The 21,068-nt window shown below is 43.6% G+C and overlaps 1 protein-coding gene across 1 annotated transcript in view; it reads right to left on the bottom strand.

The window, feature by feature from the left end:
- Positions 1-21,068, bottom strand: part of COL24A1 (collagen type XXIV alpha 1 chain) — an 826,732-nt gene that overhangs the window by 175,649 nt on the left and 630,015 nt on the right. Inside the window, exons 30-35 of the mRNA XM_085602067.1 lie at positions 19,965-20,009; positions 19,830-19,874; positions 12,056-12,109; positions 3,894-3,947; positions 2,000-2,053; positions 1,767-1,820 (exon numbers count right to left, since the gene is read on the bottom strand). Coding sequence (XP_085458193.1) covers positions 1,767-1,820; positions 2,000-2,053; positions 3,894-3,947; positions 12,056-12,109; positions 19,830-19,874; positions 19,965-20,009 — 306 coding nt within the window. The remainder of the gene's footprint in view (positions 1-1,766; positions 1,821-1,999; positions 2,054-3,893; positions 3,948-12,055; positions 12,110-19,829; positions 19,875-19,964; positions 20,010-21,068) is intronic.

The following is a 21,068-nucleotide window of genomic DNA, read 5'->3' as shown; positions in this document are numbered from 1 at the left end:
ATGGTTTATTATGTTTTTTATATTTTTCCACCAGTCAACTATTGATGAGTTCATAGCAGCAAGAATTTTCCATTTTTAGGGGCGATACAGTGAAGATTGTGAACATATAGGTTTGTTTTGCTAGAAAGTTGGTGTATGAATAATGATTGGTCTAGACCTTTTAACATGTTGCAGACATCAAAATTTACCAGCATGGAATCAATCAATTAAGTCGTACTTGTATAGTGTGGCGAATCACCCCAGAGGGTGTCCACGAGCTCTGTTGCATGTATCACTTCCTGAACTGGGTCAGCGAGGGTGCAGTGCGGAGGTGACAGGGGAGGGTGTTCCAGGCTTTGGAGGTGAGGTGGGAGAAGAAGCGTCTTCCAAAGCTGAAGCAGCGCATACGTGGTGTCTGTACGAGGGCGAGGTGTGTGGAGGGGAGATTCCTAGTCGGTATGTGGAGTTGCAGGCAGTGGTTCAAGATGGCTGGTCCTTGGTCGTGCAGGGCTTTGTAGGCGTGGGTCAGAAACTTGAAGTATGTTCCCCAGGAGTCTTGCATAGATGCTATAGAGAATTAGAGATCTGTCTAGCCCTTAACGTTTTGTAGTCTGCTACTTTTTGAGGAAAGAAGTAGTTTTGAGGAAAGAAGCAGATCATGACAGGGAGAATGCCACATGCTTTACAGTGTCTGGACAGTTGATGAGGAAGATTTTTTGGGAGAAAAACCGCTGGAAGGTGAGCCCATTGATATTTAAGGTTCAAAGATTGTTCGAATGCTGGAAGCATTTTAACTTTTATGGGTAGTAAAGATGTTAGTGCTATTTGGTTTAGAGGACCACCTGTTTCTACGTGAGATGTACATAGCTTGATAAAATCAATTCATCTTTTGTCTGGTTCAGCATAACCTGTTTCAAGAAGGAAATATGATGGAGGTGAGTGGGAGCCTTAAGCCTTTTATGATTAGTCCATTTGGAGTTATTTCCACTTCCAGACAGCTACAGATGAATGGATTTTTTTCGGTACAATGTGTTGCCTTTCTAGCAGCCATTTAATCATTTGCCATAAATTTTATTAAGAATTTCACCTCTACGAACAGCTCATAGTTGATAGAATATAGAGATCAGAGGTATACTTTTTATTATTAGATAACTTTGAGCCTACATGGTTTCCTCAAGTTTCCTGAGCCTCATACAGGTCCATCGATACTACTATAAATACCACCTGCCTTGAAGTTTGGAGAGTAAACTAAGTACTTTGGGGAGTTAAGTTGTTGTTGAAGTGCCACCTAGGTAAGTGAAGTCTCTACCAATGTAGTATTTTTCAAGGAAGTTCAAGGACCAACTGCAGATATCATGGGCGAAGTAGCAAAAGAGCAGGTTTCCGAGTTATGAAAATGTATTAGTTCCTTGATAGCTCTAAATGTTTTCCCATCCAGCTAAAAGTCAATCCCATAAAGCAATTTACTTCTTAGATATCTTTGGTTAATTTAACAGAATCAAGTCATACCTCCTATTTTCAGTGCTTAAAAGAAGTGCCAAAATGCAGGTATTGAGCACCATATACATAGTTACTATATTTAGCTATATTATCTTATATGTCAGTTACAGAAAAGGTGATGTGTTTGATATTATCTCATAAGCTCATATTTCGATACAATTCAACGGACAAAATCTATACGTTTAAAGTGTAATCCTTTCCTACAGAAAAACCTTCAACAGGCATTGAAGTGTGGAAAATGTAATACATTTTGCCTCACAATATATTTAGTTTTCTGTAAAACTCACCCTTAAACCTGGTTCTCCTTGCTCCCCTGCATTCCCATCAGGTCCAACATCTCCCTAAATACAGAATTTAAATTAATTCTGGGGAAGAAAACAACTTTAATAGCAGTAGTTTAGACTATGGAAATCCTGATCTCACATCTCTATTAATGCATTTATCATCATTACAGAATAAATCAATTATATTTTTAACTTTGTTTTCAGTTGGAATACAAGTTTTTAAGTCCAAAACGTACCTTTGCACCGGGTTCACCCTGTGGACCAACCTCTCCTTCAGTGCCTGGAACTCCCTACATGATAATAAGAATGTTATTGCACATGATAAAACAATTAGACAATTTACCTATATTGCTACATAAACACAAAAATAGACTTTTCCCATTGCAGAAAACATAGTGCAAGGCATTTTGTATAATTGTCATGATTTATATTTATTCAAACAGCAAAGTTCGTATTGCAAATAATGACATTGCATTTGTCTCGTAACCGTTGGATCTGCATCGCTACAATGTAAGGGAGGGCTACTTATTGTCATCTAAAACACTCCCCAGCTAGTGAATTCCGAAGAGGGACACTATTTATACCAGCGATCAGCCTCCAGTAAGTAGGGGTCATCCAAAGACTCAAAGCATGTTTGTGACTACTTTGGTTACAGGAAACTAAGCAGTGACATAGCAAAGGGGTGGGGGGGGGGGCGGTTCGCCACGGTCGGAATGAGTTTAGGGGCGGCGGCGGCCTCGTCGCCACCTGTCTCCCTGCTGCCACCACCCACCCCACTCTTACCTGCAGCAAACACATGGACCACCACAGGCAGCAAAAAGTCTAGCAACCCCGTTGAAACTAAGCCACGTGTGCAGATACATGTAGTTTAGAAAAAATAGGAGCAGCATCAGCAGTGGGAAAATGTTCCTCCTGCCATGTCAGGAGTTTCATTGAAGGTAGGATGGACTGATGCCCTTCAGCCATTCACATCACCCTGTACTCTTGAGGCACACACCCCTTGCACAGCCTAATATCACTTGTCCCTTCCATATGATAATTAATACTTAGACAGTTTTTTCAATCCCAAACCAATCTGGATGTAAGTTGTGCTCAGTTTATAACCAATCTAATGTCCTACACGGAGTCTTGAAGCAATTTATTCTTAATATTTAGCAAGGTGGCCCCACAAGATGTAACTAATGTGTTCAGGTTTCTACAATGGGTAACCGACTGCTAAGCTAAATAGTGTATTGTAATTCATTAGCACCACCACACAAGACACAATGGCAACATGTGCCACAAAGTCTGAACTGAAGAGGTCTACTAATGCCCATGGGACAAAATAAGGTCATTATCAAAGTTAAAGCATATGCTTGTTTCACTAGTGAGAAAGTACTGAATCCCCCATGAAAACTGATACACGTGACATCATTACAGCACAAGCTTTGGTTGCCTCACCACTGTGTCTTCTGCAGACAATCAGAAGTCATTCTCTGTTTAACTTTCTGTGGAAGACACTATACAGGGATTAGCAATTCACATGCCGGACATGTACACAAGCTGTGTCAATCAGCATGTCATGGAGTACATGTGGATGAAAAAGCAATGCAGATAATGCGGGGTAGCATGTATCCCTTTAAAATGATATTATAGCAGCAATGAATCAAGCTTTACAATATCAATGTTTGCAGTCAGGGAAGACCAAACCAAAGTCTACATTCAACTCCTTGGCCATAGGTTTGGTGCTTTAATATCTAGAAAAGTGAGAAGTCAAGCAAAATTCCAAGATGCAATCTCGAATATATACAATTTCATAAAATGCCTTCCAGGGTGTTCTTCAGTCCTATAGGATTATCACACTGGTGGCCTGAAAGTCAGCTACGACAGATCTAGGAAGTAATGAAAGATAATAGCTGTTGAGTTTGGCTGGTCCCCCTTCGCTCCACAATCTTTGCTTTGAAGAACAATTGTCAGTGGAGTTAACATCTGACTAAAGTTTGTTTATGTGAATTTCCCTTTTAAAAGAATATTTGAAACATAACACTTTTCAATAGAATTAATGATCTTAGTGATGGCAGGCACAGTTCCAATCTAATACAATTATAATGTTAACAATATCTGTAATGTTTTTCAATAATAGAAACGTACCTCAGGGCCCATTTCCCCAGAAGGACCAGGATCACCTTGTTGTCCTCTTGGTCCCTGGCATGAACACAATCATATTAGTCCACCTCTCACTTTCTTTTCACATTAAATACTGCGTTTGTGGTTATATAATTCGGCTGAAACCATCAAGACAGCTAAATCTGAAACTTAGTAAGTTACACATGCACACCATAATACAAACCAGACATCTCATACAGTTAAAAGAATACACAGATATATGCTGATTTAAAGCACATAAGCCCTTAAAGTGATGTTGAATGTCCATCTGCAGCATACAATCGAGCAAGGTTTCCCAGACAACAGATCGGGGCTAATTTAAGTAGACACTGGCAATAAAAAGCGATGTGTTGAGAAATATCTGAAAAATATAATGATTCATGAAAGCCCATATATGAAGGGGAAAAGTGTTCCAAATTTTCGATGTAAAAAATGAACAATTCTTCTCCCAATCTGTAGCTGCTTCACACAGAAAGTACATACTAGATTTGAGTGAGAGAATGGGATTATTTGGAAAAGCAGGATCTGAGAAATAGATGACCAGCCAATTAGAGACCTCTTTGGCAAATGCACACATTCCTGAATATTATCTCTTTGTGGGCTAAGAGCCAATGAGACAATGGATATAGACAATGTTCCTGCAAAGAGATTTAAGTATTAGGAAGCAATGTGTCAATAAATTAGAAACCTGTGGCGGAAAAAACAGCTTATCTCCAAAGACAATACCACCATGTCTCACTTGGTGGATATGAGTGGGTGCAAAGAAATGGGCCTCACAATTCAGAATGTGGTAAAGAAGACACTTCGAAAATTAAAATCTCTTTTATCGTGATTCAGCTTGAAATGAATACCCTGCATCCAGTCCTCAATTGTACCCATGACATCTCAACTGAGTGGCAACATGCTTATCTCAGTTCCTAAGAATTAACTGTGTATTGCTTGCCTATCACAAAATATATAGACATGTTATCCAATGAGTCCACAGTAGTCATATAGACAATAAAAAGTGTTGCATCTTTCTCCCTGACTAAAACATCAATGTAAATACAGAAGCCACATAGACATTAAAGAAGGCTGAGCTCGGGGGCGGACTTGGCTTGCAAACTAGCACGGCTGCAAAAACTGCCTCTGGCTCCCACAACCCACAGAAGCCAGGAACCGCCCGAGCATCCATGGAAGCAGGCCCAGCCCTTGGATAAGTGGGCTTCATGGACCCCACCAAACCAGTGAAGCACACACTGTTGAGCGGTAGCTTGGAAACCTCTGGCAAGCTACAGTGTATGGATGCATATTGTCCCCTTGCCCCGGAGTGCTGGGAATTCTTCGCACAAGGTCCTGGAGAGCAAAATAGACAGGATGGCTGTGGACTTTGTGATCCTCCAGGATAACCACCACATATTGGCGGCCAAGGTGAAACGCAACACGAATGCCCTTGATGAAGTGGGGTCCACTGTGCATGGGCTACAAGACAAGGTCGCCAATCTGCTCTGACGAGCTGGCCTGATGGACCAACAGGAGGAGGATGCCAAGGGACAGAGCTGTCGAAACAACGTCAGGATAGTTGGGTAACCTGAAAAAGTAGAGGAAACAGACGTGGTGGCCTTCCTTGAGTTCTGGTTGGCCAAAGAGGTTGTCCTCCAGGGCCTCTCATCGTTTTTTTGCCTTGGAGAGGACGTACAGAGTCCCTGAGAAAACACATCCCCGGGGGGTTGCACCGTGCCCAGTAGACACTCGCCTGCTGAATTACAGGGACAGAGACCTGATTTTATAAAAGGTCCGAAGATTTCACATTGACAGTACTTCAGGGGCCATCATCCCAGACTATATGATGGTGGTACTGCAGAGGCAGGTCCTTCTTCCTCGCTGTTAAAAAGGAACTGAGAGATGCTGGCATACGTTATATGCTCTTATTACGTGTGTGTCCTAAGTTCATAGAGGACCATCAGGCTACTTTCCATGAGGACCTGTCTGAGCGTGAGAGAGGCTGGTGGCCTATAAAGGTGGCCTTGATGGAAGACAGAGTCCCAAACCACCCAGACCGAAATGTTGCCATCAACGATGCTGAGAGGAGACCAGCAATGTTATGTTAATTTAATCTTATTAGGCGCACAGCTACCCAAGGGTTTCCCAGCGCCGCCTGTCAGAACAGAGAGAAGAAAGAAAGAGTAAATAGATTGTAAATATTAAACTGCCAGGTTTTTAAGCACTCATGATAATTCTCATAAATGGTGTTAGTCCGAAATGCCATCGGAAGGGAGTTCCACAGAGAGGGGCCAAGATAAGAAAAGGACCGACCGCCCAGGCGGGACAGCTTGATCCTAGGCACCGTGAAATTCGCCTGGGTGGCTGAACGTAAGGAACGTGGTGGAAGGTAATGATGAACTAAAGCATTCAGATATTGAGGCGCTTTACCACTTTTGATTTTCAACATATAGCTCAGGGCTTTGAACTTTATACAATTCTCAACCCTGAGCCAGTGAAGATCACGGAGGGCGCCTGAAATAGAATCTGTTTTAGGGACCTTACAGAGCAACCTGGCCGCCGCATTTTGTACCAGCTGCAACTTCCGTACCACACCCTTATTGGCTCCGAGATACAGAATTTTGCCATAGTCCAGCCTTGAAGTAATAAGAGCATGGACCACAGTATGTTGTGTGGACAAAGGCACCATCCAGAGGATTTTCCTGAGCCATTTAAGGATAGTGAAACAAATGGACGACACTTTCACTGCTTGTTGCCTCATTGAAAGTTGGTCATCAATTATGACACCCAAGTTCCAAACCTGCTGTTTGAGTTGGGGCAAGGCACCCATTTCAGGTGGCCAATGTTGGGGGCACCCTAGATCTTTATTCTTACCCCATATCAGCACTTCTGTCACCATTGAGTTTAAGCAGGTTGGCTTGCATCCATCCTGCAATATTCCTCAAGCCAGATTGAAGAGAGGATGGTTTGGACGCCCTGTCAGCTGCTAAGGAAAAGACAATCTGGGTGTCATCAGCATTTGAAAAGAGTGACAACCCCGATTCTTCAGCAATCAGCGCCAGAGGCCTGACATAAATGATGAATAATAAAGGGCTAAGGATCGAGCCTTGAGGAACACCATAGGGTGAAGAGTAAATATTAGAACTGGATGTGGGAGAGAAAACTTGGAACGTGTGATCCGACAATAAATCTTTAAGCCAATTAAGTGCTACGCCAGTCACTCCCAAGCATTGCAAAGCTTGCAGGAGCAGAGTATGAGAGACAGCACTTAAATCAAGGAGTATAAGAGCCACGGTATCCCCGTCATCCACACGTTTGCGTAACATTTCAGTGACTCCAAGCAAAGTAGTCTCCGTTGAAAAACCTGGTCGGAAACCGGACTGTGAACCATGCAAGAATTTGTGAGATTCAACGAAAGATGATAGTTGAATGTTGACATGTTTGTCCAAATTTTTTGAAAAGGAGGGGAGCAGAGAAATGGGCCAGAAGTTAGACAGTTGTGTAGAGTCAGCATTAACTTTTTTTTAAAGTGGAAGAACCATCGCATGCTTCCAAGCAGATGGTACCTTAGCTTCCATTAAGGAAACATTAAGCAACCCCATAATTAGCAGCAGAGATGACGTTTCAAGTTTCTGGAGCACAGAAAAGGGGACCGGTCCCTAGGAGAACCGGATTTAAGACCCGAGATGGGGCAAGATGGAGAGGGTGGTGTCGCTGGATGCTGCATCCGCTCTGCGGATGTTGCTGGAGAGCTTTCTCCCCTGTGCCACATCGGTCCACCTCTTCCTCAGAGAGCCTGGACTCTGAGACCTTGCGTCTGAACCTCGAATAACTCCCAGGTTGGCTGATATTCTTTGACTCTGGACATTCTATGCTCCCCTGCTAGCCTCCTTCTTTTACCCCTTCGGCCGGGTGAGAGGTGAAGTCTTTCTTGTGTGACACTATGCTTGAAAGTTGATGGCTACCAACTGGCTGGAGGCCTGCCAATACACCTAGTCTTCTCTTACTGGGGTGGGCTGGCTTCATTAAACTTGATCCTCCACCATTCTGTTACAGAAGATTCAGAGGGGGAGAGACCTCTGCTGTAGCTGTTTTGGCAGCCACCACTCACAAGAAAAGCCTTCCCAAGACACAATGGTATAAAGGGTTTGGTGTCTATAGCTATTTACTCTGGCCTGGGGTGAGGGTGCTGGGAAACGTTATCCATGCCAGGGCGGAGAGGATGATGCACTTTTCCTTCCATGGTTGGAATGCTCATGTGATGGGATCTGTACACAAGAGACACAAGATCCTGTCTTTCCTAAAGCATAGGGTGGTGGACATAGCTCTCCTTCAGCAGACACTCATTGATGGGCCTTGAGGTGTCCATGCTACAGAGTCACTGGTGGGAACGCATCTATGCAACAGCATCCTCTGCCTTTTCTAGGAGAGTGCTTATTTGGGTTAAACCAGGGGTCCCTTTAGAAGTCTTAAAGACACATGTTGACAATGACTGCCAATATGACATCATAACGGCAAGGACTTAATGGTCTCTGCATATGAACTGGTAGTATTTACACCTCAAATGTGGGCCAACCACAATTCCTATCTAAACTTTCAAGAATTCTCATGCATGACCCTGATATCCCAACTTTACTGAGGGGGGGGGGGGGGGGGGCCCGACTACAAATGTGTTGGAGATGTTAACTTCGACCGCTCTGTCCCTCCACTAGCTGACTCTCCCGTGCTACGATTGACATGACGCTCAAAGCTACAGGAGCTGGGTGGGGCACTGGACCCTTTGGGATGCATGGCATGAACAGAATCCATGACGTAGGGAACTTTCTTATTACTTCCCAGTATTCAACTTAAATGTCTGCATAGACAAAGTACTAGGCTTGGAAGGGCTTGTTGTCCAAGTTATGCGCATTGAATACCTTGGTTGTACGATATCAGAACACAACCCTTTACTGACTGAGCTCCATTGGAGAGGGCGCACATCGCCCATCTCCATCTGAAGGCACTCTCCCAGCTTTCTGTGCAAGCCCATAGGTATGGAGCATTCACTCTGCACTGAGTTGACCACTCTGGAAGGCAACATCTGGCGTCTGGAAACTGAGGCCATGGGTTACCCTAAAATGATGCCAAATCTACGGAAAGAGCAGGAGAAGCACACTGTGACGCAGGGGAAACTTCACTCCTTCCATCTGTGGGAACACATTGAGGTTGCGCATGCAGAGGGAGGACACATGGGCAAATTATTGGCATGGCTGATCTGCCCGGATGACATGGGGAACCCAATACTTAAGTAGCCATCACAAACCAACATCCATGAAGTCTTTACTGGAATTATCTGGAACTATACAAAGCCAGTGACCCTATAGCTGATGAGATTTTGGGCATCTTCTTTGACAGGATACAGCTACAATAGTTGCCAGAAGAGGAGTGAGAGGGACTAGGTGCCCCTATCTCGGAGCCAGAAATCAGAGAGGCTATTGAAACCCTGGTGCGAGGTAAGACGCCAGGGGCAGATCGACTTCCAGACTAATTTTACCAGACTTATTCCCCACACATAGACCCCAGGCTGCTGAAATGTACACCAAAGAGTTAGAATGCAGACGCCTCCTGTATACGGCCAGAGAGGCGCTGGTCATTTCCATCCCTAAGTTACTGAGTGACGCAACAGACGCAACAGCATATTGCCCACTTTCTATGCTGAACTTGAAGTTGGTTGCAAGGTGACTTGGTACCAGAGTCTCAGTGGAGAAGTTAAGTTGTTTGATTAACCATGGAGTTCTACAGATTAATTTGAATGCTTCAAAGTTTTTGCATATGCAATTTTAATGTGTTGTTTATGTTGTTTTAATTTGTAATGGTTTTAAGTAACCAAACAATACAAGTTGATTTGTATATATTTATATGCAGAACTTAAAATGTAAAATTCTTAGCAAAATAATGGTGAACTGGTTCCAACCTCACCAAGCTGCGTTGGTGCATGAAGACCAAAATGGATTCATTCCCAAACGCAACACATCCCATAACTTCCATCGCCTGTATCGAGTGCTGGATGAAACGAACAAGGTTCAGTTCCCTTAGGCCCTAGTGCTCTCCATAGACACATGGAGGGCCTTTGATACCCTTAGGAGGGATTATCTGTGTGTGGTCATGACTAGGATATCCCAGTGGGGGGAACAAATGAGTCGCATTGTTTTACGCTAACGCGCAGGTACACAGGGTGAGTGTATCTCTGACTCTTTTAGGCTTTTTATGCTGGCAGCTGAACCATTTCTTTGCCTCCTGCACTGAAGGTCAGGACATGGGTATTCCACTACACAACGGGGAACACATTTGCTCCCTTTATGCGGATGACAAGCTGATCTTCTTAAGGAATCCCCTAACAGCATTCCTATGGAACTTCGTACTGCTAGACGACTTTACACAGGTTTCTGGACCCAGCACAAATTGGAGTAAATCCTGTACCTTCCCGATTTTCCCAGAAGTTGCGCGCCCTGCAGAGCCAGAGAGAACCCTAGGTCTACAATGGGAGCATCTTGGACAGGGGTGGGAGTGGCGATATTGGTGGACTGCTACTCAGAGGTCTCCCTATGCACACTAGAAGAGCTGATTGCCGGGGACAATATACCAGGTGCTCAATTCCTCACCTGTGGGGCACTAACAGGAGCTATACAACATCTCCTGGACATTTTAGAGGCGGAACCCCCAGCCTATGACCTCCTGCACACCTTACTCACCTTTGGCGAAAGCAGGTACCTGATCTCTAGGTTATAAAAAACTGCACTGGCCATGAGGGTAGATGCCCTGCCAGCTTTGAATGCCAAGTGGTAGGGCTGTATAGGTATGTCCTTGACTGGAAAGGAGTGGAGCCAGAGCCTAGAGTGCACCTATACCTTCCCATGTAACATGTCGTTTAAGTCCATCCAGTTCAACTACTTAGACTTCACATGCCTCACACTACAATAACTGAATGTGATATTACACACTACTGATCTGAACTGCCCCAGATGTGTCTTGAACGAAGCGGTCTTCCTCCACATGGTGTGGAGCTGCTCAATAGTAAACCACTTGTGGCTCCAAGTCACAGAAGACCTGGAGCGTACGCTAGGTCGCCTCCAGCTCCACACGGTAGAAATCTGCTTTCTTGGGCTATATGCCAGAAACCTGAGCCAAAAATTAGGTAATAGGTTCCTAGACCTGGCATTGGGGATAGCCTTCAGGGGCATTTTCCACCACCGGAAAATGCCTCATGTCCCCCACCCCACCATAAGTTGGTGGAAAATTCAAGTGGAGAAATGAACTAAGTGCTGAGAAATTTAGGGAGTATGAGGAAGACCGATTGCAGACTTATGGATAGAGGTGGTCACTACCTTCTTAGAATATGACTCCTGCCTGCTGAAAGTACAAACACAAGTCGAGCTTGGATTGTGTTAGCTCTGAAGAGCTGAAATTCACCCTTATTCACATTGCCGGAGACTCAGCTAAGGGGACTACCAGGCGGTGTAGCCTCTGGAGAACACCTTCCTTGTGCTTCACATCCCACGACATAAGACCTCTTTCACCTTTTCCCGGCTACAGCTGGCAGCACTTCGATAGTTGTTGATAAACTGTACAACATTTACAACTGGGCAGAATTCCTCTGTGTGTTATAAGTTATGATGTTAATTTCACACAGTTTATTTTCTGGTAGGGACTGACATCGCGACGCATAGTTCTACGTGTATAAGATGTGGTCACAGGTAAATGTCAGCAGACCGTAACAATCACTGGACAATTAAGCAGAAGAAAAATGTCAAGTCTAGTCATGATGCGATTTGTTATTGTGTACATGTAATGTTTTACATTTATCTAATGCTGACTATACTTTGGAAGCTATGGTGTGTACATTTATGCCTATGTTTATGTCTGACACCAATAAAGAAAATTAAAAAAAGAAGGCTGAGCTCACTGATGAGCCCTGAGTGACTATACACAGTAGACCATGGTATGACAAGTGAAGTGGGGCAGAGCGACATCTTGTCCTTGGTCGTAAAAAAATGACTCAAAACACAGAACATGGCTACTAACACCACAGCTGCTCTATACTTTCATCTTAGACATCCAGAGTTTTGTAGAATTCTACCCGCATCATACAGTGCATTTCAAAATAATGTATTCAGTGTTCCGCTTACTGGTTCTCCCATTGGTCCTTTATCTCCACTACTTCCAGGAACACCTGACAAACCCTAGAAAACATGTAAAATAAAAAAGTGAAACATTTAAAAGGGATAATTTTTTTCAACACCTAATTGTGCATTGACAATTTATAGCTCAATTATTTACCAGCACATTTGTAAAACACCTTCGTTTTAATGCTCCATCAAAAGGGTGGATTGAAAGTTTGTTTTCAAAGAAGCTCATTAGTGATACAGTACTAGCAAAAGTGGACACTTGATGTACAACTATTACAATTGCATTTAAAGTTAGCATATCATGAGGTAAACAAGTGGAGATGTTTCATTATACTTGATGTCAGTGAGCTCTAAGAGACCGTTTCCTCTACTCAGATCGTTTTCCAGTTGATAATGAGATCATTACCTTGTCAATCTTTCGTCTGATTTGCCGCTAGTTTTTGCTCTCCAGTTACTTTCAGTCTCCAATTTGTGTTCCTCATTTGTCAGTTTGTCAAAGGTGACATTTCTACCTCTGCACAATACATTGTCAGGGCATTGTTCTCCCCATTGGGCTGTCCCCATTCTCAGTATGCTCAGTCACATCTCACAAGGTTCTCATGTCTTGATATTCCTCTTCTGCCATGCAACCTTCACAAATTGTGAAACATCTGGGTCAGGAGGTCCAAGAGCAACAGAAGTTACGGGGCCCTAATACACATCAGTTATTTTTACCTCATCAGATCTTCTTTCAGTACAGAGAGAAGACCACCTTCTTTGTGCAATGATATTTGCTCTGTTATGTTTATATGTATTAAACACAAAACTAACCCTGAAGAGCTACACCAACTGAATATGATACGTCGTATAAAGCTGCTTCTTTAATTGCAGTAAACAATAAACCATAAATAAAATACGCTCTTTGCTGAAGCTCATGATTACAAACATATCCCAATATAAAAAAAATAAACACACAGGAATGGAGACTTAGCAAAAGACACTTCACCAAGTGGCAAATTTCTTAAATAAACTGATCTTTAGATCCTTCCTTCCAAGCGGAGAGTAAGGAGGAATTCCAGATTTGTGTGATGTATACTGATGTTTGTCTTTGCCCCTGTACAGGACTCCTCTGCCTTTTGTGTAGATTCACACTATAGAAATACCACATGCATACATACATAGGAAAAGCTCCATTACAGATGGTTGAATTTTACGCTTTTGAATTTCAACCTGGCAGTCTTTTGCGCCAGTTGCAAAAGTTTCTTCAGAACTATGCTTACTACTCAGGGCAGCCAATTTTTAAATGAATCAAGGTTTCTACGAGAAGGAAGTAAATACTCCGTATGATAAATTCACACCTACTTCACTCTTCACTACTCTAGCTTGCAGCTCTGATTTAAAATGTGCATTAAAACAAACTTTGGAGTAGAGTCTGTAAATGGGTCTGGAATATAAATATCAAACTTTATACACAGCTAGGATTAATACAAATCTACTTTCCAGTAATGGGTTGAAACACTCTAATTCTGAACCCAAATATAAACAAAAAATATTTGTCAACTAATATATCCCCCCAGCTGCTCTATGAAATATTGAAAATTATTATCGATGGATTTCACCACAGGGTCAACCCACAGGTCATAGTGAAAAGAGGTAGGATCTGGATGTTTCTATATAGTTAAACTAAGATCAACCCAGCCAGAAAAAGGTAAAATATTCGAGAACCAGAACACGCAATCTTGGGCACTGTAACAAAGTGGGGTCGATCAAGTCTGCCTCACTCGACTTTCGTAAAGTATTGTGCAATGGCAGCGTCAGTACTCCAGTCTGGTGCACATTCTGATTACAGACACGAGGTAGGTCATGTGGGCTGCATGCCGAATATCAACAAGAACAATATGTTCCTGTTATGGTATCGTATCCAGAATATTGACTACCACAATAATTTGACGGTATATATTTTTACGGAAGTATAGATTAACTCCACATCAAGATACTTTGAAAATATACTACCAATGTAAGTAGACGTAAGATTAGTAGATCTAGACTTACCTAGGTATATTTATCTTTGCAATAATATTGTAAACAATATACCCAAAAAGTACTATAGGGTCAAATTTTTATTAAGTTCACCATGCTCTTCAATAACAGTTGAAACATTTCTTTCGAATTGGTGCTGTTTATACTTGCATTTTAATGTGAGGGCATGGTTGGGTAAATGTACCACAATTAAGTGAATGAACACGTTACTTACGTTTAGTAATGCACTTTCTGGCAGAGACTCTATCTAGCAGCAGATACCTCAGTTTTTAAACATAGTGGAGACCTCAACATGCTGGAAATGAGGTACGGAGCATAGATAGGTGCCACGTCTGCGCACTGACGTCAGTTGCTTTCCAGCCTGTCCACGCCACCAGATGCAGAGTCCCAAGAGTAAATTGGTTGAAAACAAAGTGCTGATTCCTAGACTTGGGGTCTTATTCAAGGATAGAGTCCAATCACAAAATGGGGAGGATCGGAGGGTCAGTGAGGAATCTAAGGCTAGATAGCATGTCTACCAGAGAGAGAATTAAAGAAGATAAAAAACGTTTTCTTCTGACTTCTAGCCGCAGATTCCACATGTTTTGTACAGATACCAAAATGGTACCTATTTGGAGGTGGGCTTGAGAACGGACTCAAACCAGAAAAATGCCTCTCTTGGGAACCTGACTGTCCAGACAATAGTGCTTTATGAACGTATGGAGGAATGCTCACGTAGCTGTCTGGCGCATATGTCTAGGACAGGAGCTGCGTATGCTAATGCAGTAGTAGCAGCTTTGACCCTGGTAGAATGAGCATGCATAGCATATGTTGTAACCCTTTCAAAAATTGCATTAAACTGGTGACTTAAACAACGAAGGCTGATCTGTAAAATCTAAGAACACAGAAAGGGCTGAAAGATAACCCTTAGCTGTGCCCAAAGCAAAGCATAGTCAGTTAGGAGACAGACCAAATAACACATTGTCAGTAATCTTGGCCTGAAGGGTGTCAATATGGTGTGTGCAGCACAAAGCCACAAATTTGTCCCAACCACAAGCATATATAGTTTTTTCCTGAGGGATGGCTTGCTGCCTAATGACTTCAACTACCTCTGGAGGAAGTTCGGAGGAGTTAAGCTGTCGCCACTCAATCTCTACCCATGAAGAGGCGATTGCGAAGGCCCGGGTATGCAACCCTGGCCTGTTGCTGTGACAGCAGGTCCTCCCGCTAGGCCAGCCTGATTGGTAGACTTATGCTCAAGCCCAGGAGTTCTGGATACCATACTCTCTGTGCCCCATCTGGAGCCACTAGGATGATGTGGGCCTGGTTGGGTCTGATGTTCTTGAAAACTATGGGCAGGAGTGATATCAGCAGTGAAGCATAAAGGAGTCCCGAGTTCCACCTGAGGTGGAATCTATCTCCAAGTGAGAGACACCTTGGAAACTCCATGGAACAGAAGCGCTGACATTGTGCGTTATCAATGTTGGCGAATAGATGGAGCCAAGGTTCTCCCTATTTGTGGAAAAGGCCTTGCGCCACCTCCGGGTGGCAATGCTACTCATGATCTTCTAGGCGCAGATAGCTGAGTTTGCCTAATCTGGTGTTCAAAGAGCCCAACCGGTGATTCGCCACCAGTAAAATTCATTGGTTGTTCAGCCTTTTCCAGAGAAGCAGCACCTCCTAGCACAGGGTCTGGGACCCCACCTCACCCTGTTTGTTGCAATACCACATGGCGATGGTGTTGTCCATGAGTACCTGAACCAGCCTCCCTTTGTTGGACGTAAGGAAGGATTTCAGTGACAAGCGGATGGCCCTCAGCTGCAGAGGCTGAATTGGAACCAGGACTCTGCCAGAGACCAGAGGTTTCTGATCTGATCTCCACCTCTCCCAGACAGCCACAACTCAGAAGCAATGCATCAGTCGCCAGTGTCAGTTCTGGGTAGGGGCATAAAGAGGGGTCTCCCGTGCCCCAATCGCAGTCCAGCAACCACCACTGCAGATCTTTTGCAGTCTGTTTGAAATATGAACATTTTCGGAGAGGTCCCCTTGATGATGGGCCCAATGGAACATCACATCACACTGCAGAGCCCATATATGAAACCTGGAGTGCTCAAACTGAAGAATACCGGAGGCCATCAGTCCCAGCAGCCTCAAAGTCAACCTCACTGAAATTGAGGACGAGGCTGAAAGATCAGGTTCATATCCTGAATGTCCTGAACTTTCTTTCCGGGGGAAAGGCACAACACTGAACCATGTCCAGAATGGCTCTCATGAAGGGGAGCATCTGAGAAAGAGTCAGGTTTCAATTCATCACATTGATAGTACACCCCGAAGATGACAGGAGGTTTGCCATAGCCTGCAGGTGGCTGACAACTTGTTTGGGGCGACCCCGCCTGTAACAGTCAGTCGTCGAGTTAGGGGAAGTTTAGGACCCCTATTGTACAAAGATGTGCTTCCACCACTTCCATCACTTTTGTGGACATCACAAGGCGCTGGTGAGACTAAAGGTCAGCACAGCAAACTGAAAATCTTCCTGTCCCACCACTAACTGCAGATAGAGCAGATGGGCCAGCAGGATGAGCATATGGAAATAGGCATCCTGCAGGTCCAATGCCACCATCCAGTCGCCAAGGGCAGACAAGACCTGGGCTAGGGTGTGCATTTCTAATTTCGCCATTTGGAGGAAGGCATTGAGAGGGTGTAGGTCTCAAATTGGACGAAGGCCTCCGGCTTTCTTGGGCACCAGAAAGTAGTGAGAATACCAACCCCGTTCTTTTTCTAGCACTGGCACCTTTTTTACAGCCCTTTTGGCAAAAAGGGAAAGCACTTCCTGCAGGACAATGGAGAGATGGTCATCCAACAGTTGCTGGCGGGACGATGAAAAGTACGGCGGAAAAAAGACGAAGGGTAAAGCATATCTTTTGCAAACAATCTGGAGAACCCACCAACATTATTGCCTGCCAAACCGGGAAGAATTGGTGGATTCTTCCACTCACCGGGTAGATGTGCTCCTGTAAGGGCACACTAAAGAGGTTTGGCAGGTGGGGCTATGGTGAGGAGGGATGGACTGAGCAGCTTGATGATCTTGACTGCTAGAGCGGTGGGCACCATGTCCTTGACTGCAAAACTACTGGGTTACTTTTGGAAGCTGGACAAGCTGGCGGTAAGGGGCACCACCACCAAAGCCACAAAATTAAAGGTTGTACTGGTGCAGTTGGTGAGGGGGCAGACCGGCCCAGAGAGCAAGCTGTAGCCTTAAACACTCAAGAACAAAATCAGATTTATCTCCACACAGGCAGGTTAGATCAAAGGGCATGTCTACCAGGGAGGACTGCATATTGCCAGAGAACCCAGTCGATCACAGCCACAAATGGCAACACTGGTGCCAGTGGTTCAACAAATAGAATCAGTGGTGTCCAAGCCACAGCAAATCATGAACTTGGCCACGTCATGACCGTTTTGGATCACCTTAGTGAGCATAAGCCAGTAGTTCCTCAGGCATACCTGGGAAGACGTGTGCCACTAAGTCCAAAAGAGCATGGGATACCGTCCTAACAGACAGCTGGCATTTACCGAGCAGAGACCCGGGCTGGTGAAGGAAAACATCTGTTTCCCAAACATCTCCAAACACTTAGATTCTCTGTCAGTGGAAGTGGTGGGGAAAGTGTTGGGATTAGATCGGCTTGTACCACTAGACTCCTGGGTAAAGGGTTCTGCGAAGTAAAAGCAGGGGCGCACAAAGCAAGGAGATGGCACTTGGAAATTTCTCAATGAATTGGAGGACCAGAAGAGGGTTTGGCCCATGCTCCCAATAAGGGATCTGTCAATGACTCAGTAAATGAAAGGAGGGACTCATAAGATGTTTGCCCCGGTTGAAGTATTTCCGCCAAAACACTGTCTTAACCTCCGTGATGGGTAGCTGGAGGTCAAGGACTTCAGCTGCCCTACACTTACCCATGGTGTAGGATGCAGACTTCACTAAGGCTGGTCCAGGGGTGGGAATAGGCCAGTTTCTGGGAAGGTATCAAGACCACTAGCCTCTTGTAAGTCATAGTACCAATTATCATACTGGTAGTGTTGATCAAACTCATTACCTGGGTCATAGTCATTGTCAGAGTCTGTACCAAAAAGGGAATGTGGCAAGTCAGGTGGGGGAAGAGGTGCATTGGGAGGTATTGAGCGCTACTTCAATCAAGGTCAAACAGGCATCGATATGGTTTTGGAAAGAAATATTGGGGCCTTGTCCTCTGGCATCGATGGAGTCAGAATGAGCATTGAAGTCCCCGGGGCTAGAGAAGGTCGCAGTAACGGAAGCGGAGCCAGAAGTGAGGCTGGAGGCAAGACTCGTTTGAAGGGTTCATCTGGTACCAAAGTGAACTCGCTTGCGGTACTCTAGATGGAGGGCCTCTCTGCTCTTTGGGCAGGTCGGTAGAGATCTAAAGAGCTGGAGGATGGCTGAGAAGAATTCTTCAATCTGGCATGACTGTGACCCCCGGAAGCTCTGGTTGTGCCTGAACAGCTTTGGGATTGACTACAAAGTCGGATGACTTTGGGAGTGAGATAGAGGGTCCTGGCGCCATCCCATGCCTGTTCAGCTGAATGTGAGTAGTGTGAGAGGGTGGAATACCTGTCAATTTTTTGTGCTTCTTTTTTGACTTACCTGATGATTTCAACTGGAATGAAGACAGGCCTCTCAAACCACTACATCAACTTTAAGAATGGCTGGAGTGGGACCAGGAATGAATTTTCAACATGGAACCCAAAACTTGGAGTCAGACCGGTGAGAAGTTTTCTTGTGTTCGGCAATGTAAAGCTTTGCCCTGAGGTCCTGCACACAAGAAGATTTTGAGAGAAATGTCTCAGAAAGTCATGATGGGACCTCCAGTTCCACATCTGGAGGCGCTGAAAGAAAGGAACTTATGTCAGCGCAGAGAGTTGGTGCCCATATAAGCTCTGAACGGCATTTCCAGAGCGGAACAGTGTCAATGCAGAGTTGCACAGCACCACCTGATGTCACGCAGAGGTACTGCTGAAAAGTTTCTGAATCCAGTCAGACGTCTGGGAACTATTCAAAAGATGAGCAATCTGCAGCTAGAAGTCTCTATCAGAATCCACAGAATTATAACACTGTAGCTATTCACAAGGAGATGGGATGTCTGTCCCACACTATTTTTTTGCACTTCCTAATTTATACCTGAATAACCCAGCCACAAAAGGTGCTAGAAGTGTGAAAACATGAATGGGAACCCCATGCCCCCCCCCCCCAGTTTGTCCAGGCTGCATGATAGATAAGAAAAGTCTACACAGAAAAATGTGTTCAAGGTGAAAAAAAGAAAATAATACATCTGAAACGTCATAATATCATCAATATATTTTTTTTGCAGTGCAAAGGGATCAGCATCCTACTGGGCTATGGAATGCAACCATGCATGATCAAAATTTAAAAAGTCATATATTCCATCGCTTAAACCTATTAATTTTGAGAATTGGGAACAACGTCTTAAATCTTAGCAATAGTGAAAGAAATAGGAACATTTTTAGAATGGGAATGACTCTTTAAAAAAAAGTGTTATTGAAGTTTATTTCATAAATTGTTTATTTCATACATTGTTTCATATAGCACTACCTGTCATTTAGGCCATGCCAGAGCACTGGAACGTATAGAGAAAGTAAAGGAATTAAAAAGATCACAAGAGTTGAGCTAGATGTGGTTCATGAACCTGGAACCTTATGTCCAATAGAATCCAAGTTAGAATTACTAAATACTGATACTTACTGGTATTCCTTGATCACCTCTGTCTCCAGGATGACCAGCTTTGCCCTAGGAAAATAAACATTTTGTTATTTCAGTCACAGTTTTATAGACAAGGGGAATTATAGTACACACATGTGGTGAGACATTCCTACTTACAATAATTCCATTTATGCCTTTTTTCCCAGGTTCTCCAGTTTCACCCTGACAAAAATACCAAAGCAAATATATTTTAGAGACTATGTATCAATTAGCATAATATAAGAAAAGAAAATCAAACATTTAATGCACAACATGCAATCGGATGTATCTGTTCATTGCTGGTACTGCCTCCACAGAGAAACTCAAAACTTGAGGCAGGTTTGAAGTGGATGAGGAAAGGCATTACGTGAGCTAAACACCACATCTAAAATAGTATAAAGTAAATACTAAAAATGTTTAGTGAACTTAGAACAGTGAAGAGAAATGGGCAATATAAATATGTAAATTGGTAGGTATAGTAGCAAAAAAAATGGGCATGGCTAGTAAAGGTTTTCTAACACTTGCCATTCACTTTTGCCTGAAAAATAAAGTAGTGTTGGTGTGTGGGTTTATCAACAGACATACTTCCTCACCCCATTCATTAATGGAAAGCAGCTGTGAACAAAAGATACATTTTGATTCAATGTAAACTTAATAATGCATAATAAAAGTGTTACTTTGCCTGTTTGGTTTAAAAACCTGGTATTTGTGTCACTAAGACATGTTTGCATGTTGAACTTCTCAATGGAGTTGTTTTTACCAAAATAGCACCAACAAAGTCAAAAAGTGTTTATCTATATAGTGATAGTGCATAGTCCACGCCTGGTTAGTAATTTTCACAGTAACGCCAAGCACTCTTAAATAAGCACTGGCAAAGCCCATTGGTCTGCTGTCTGCATGTCCTTCCATAACTAAGCCAAACCTATTGGCTTTGCCTACACAGAGCGAACAGCACAAGCCTGCAGGACCGCAGGTTGTTACATGGTGTTGCTAGATTGAAAAAAAGACCAGCTGTAATGTTTTTATTTTAAAGGCACTGCAATTTGTAATATCATTACAGGAACTTGTAATAAAATAGGTTATACTAATATTGAAAGACTGAATTGTTTCTAAAAAAGTACTATATTTAAGAATTGGCACATACAATAAGCAACATTGAAGACAGACCACAAGGGGATACAGAAGAAAGACTATAGTGGAACATGCAGCCAGTGATACGACGGAGGACAACAATGGCACATA

The sequence above is a fragment of the Triturus cristatus genome, chromosome 4_2 (genome assembly GCF_964204655.1).
Source record: "Triturus cristatus chromosome 4_2, aTriCri1.1, whole genome shotgun sequence".
NCBI lineage: Eukaryota > Metazoa > Chordata > Amphibia > Caudata > Salamandridae > Triturus > Triturus cristatus.
The sequence above is the reverse complement of the archived record's forward strand: the minus strand, read 5'-3'. Positions and strand labels throughout refer to the sequence as shown.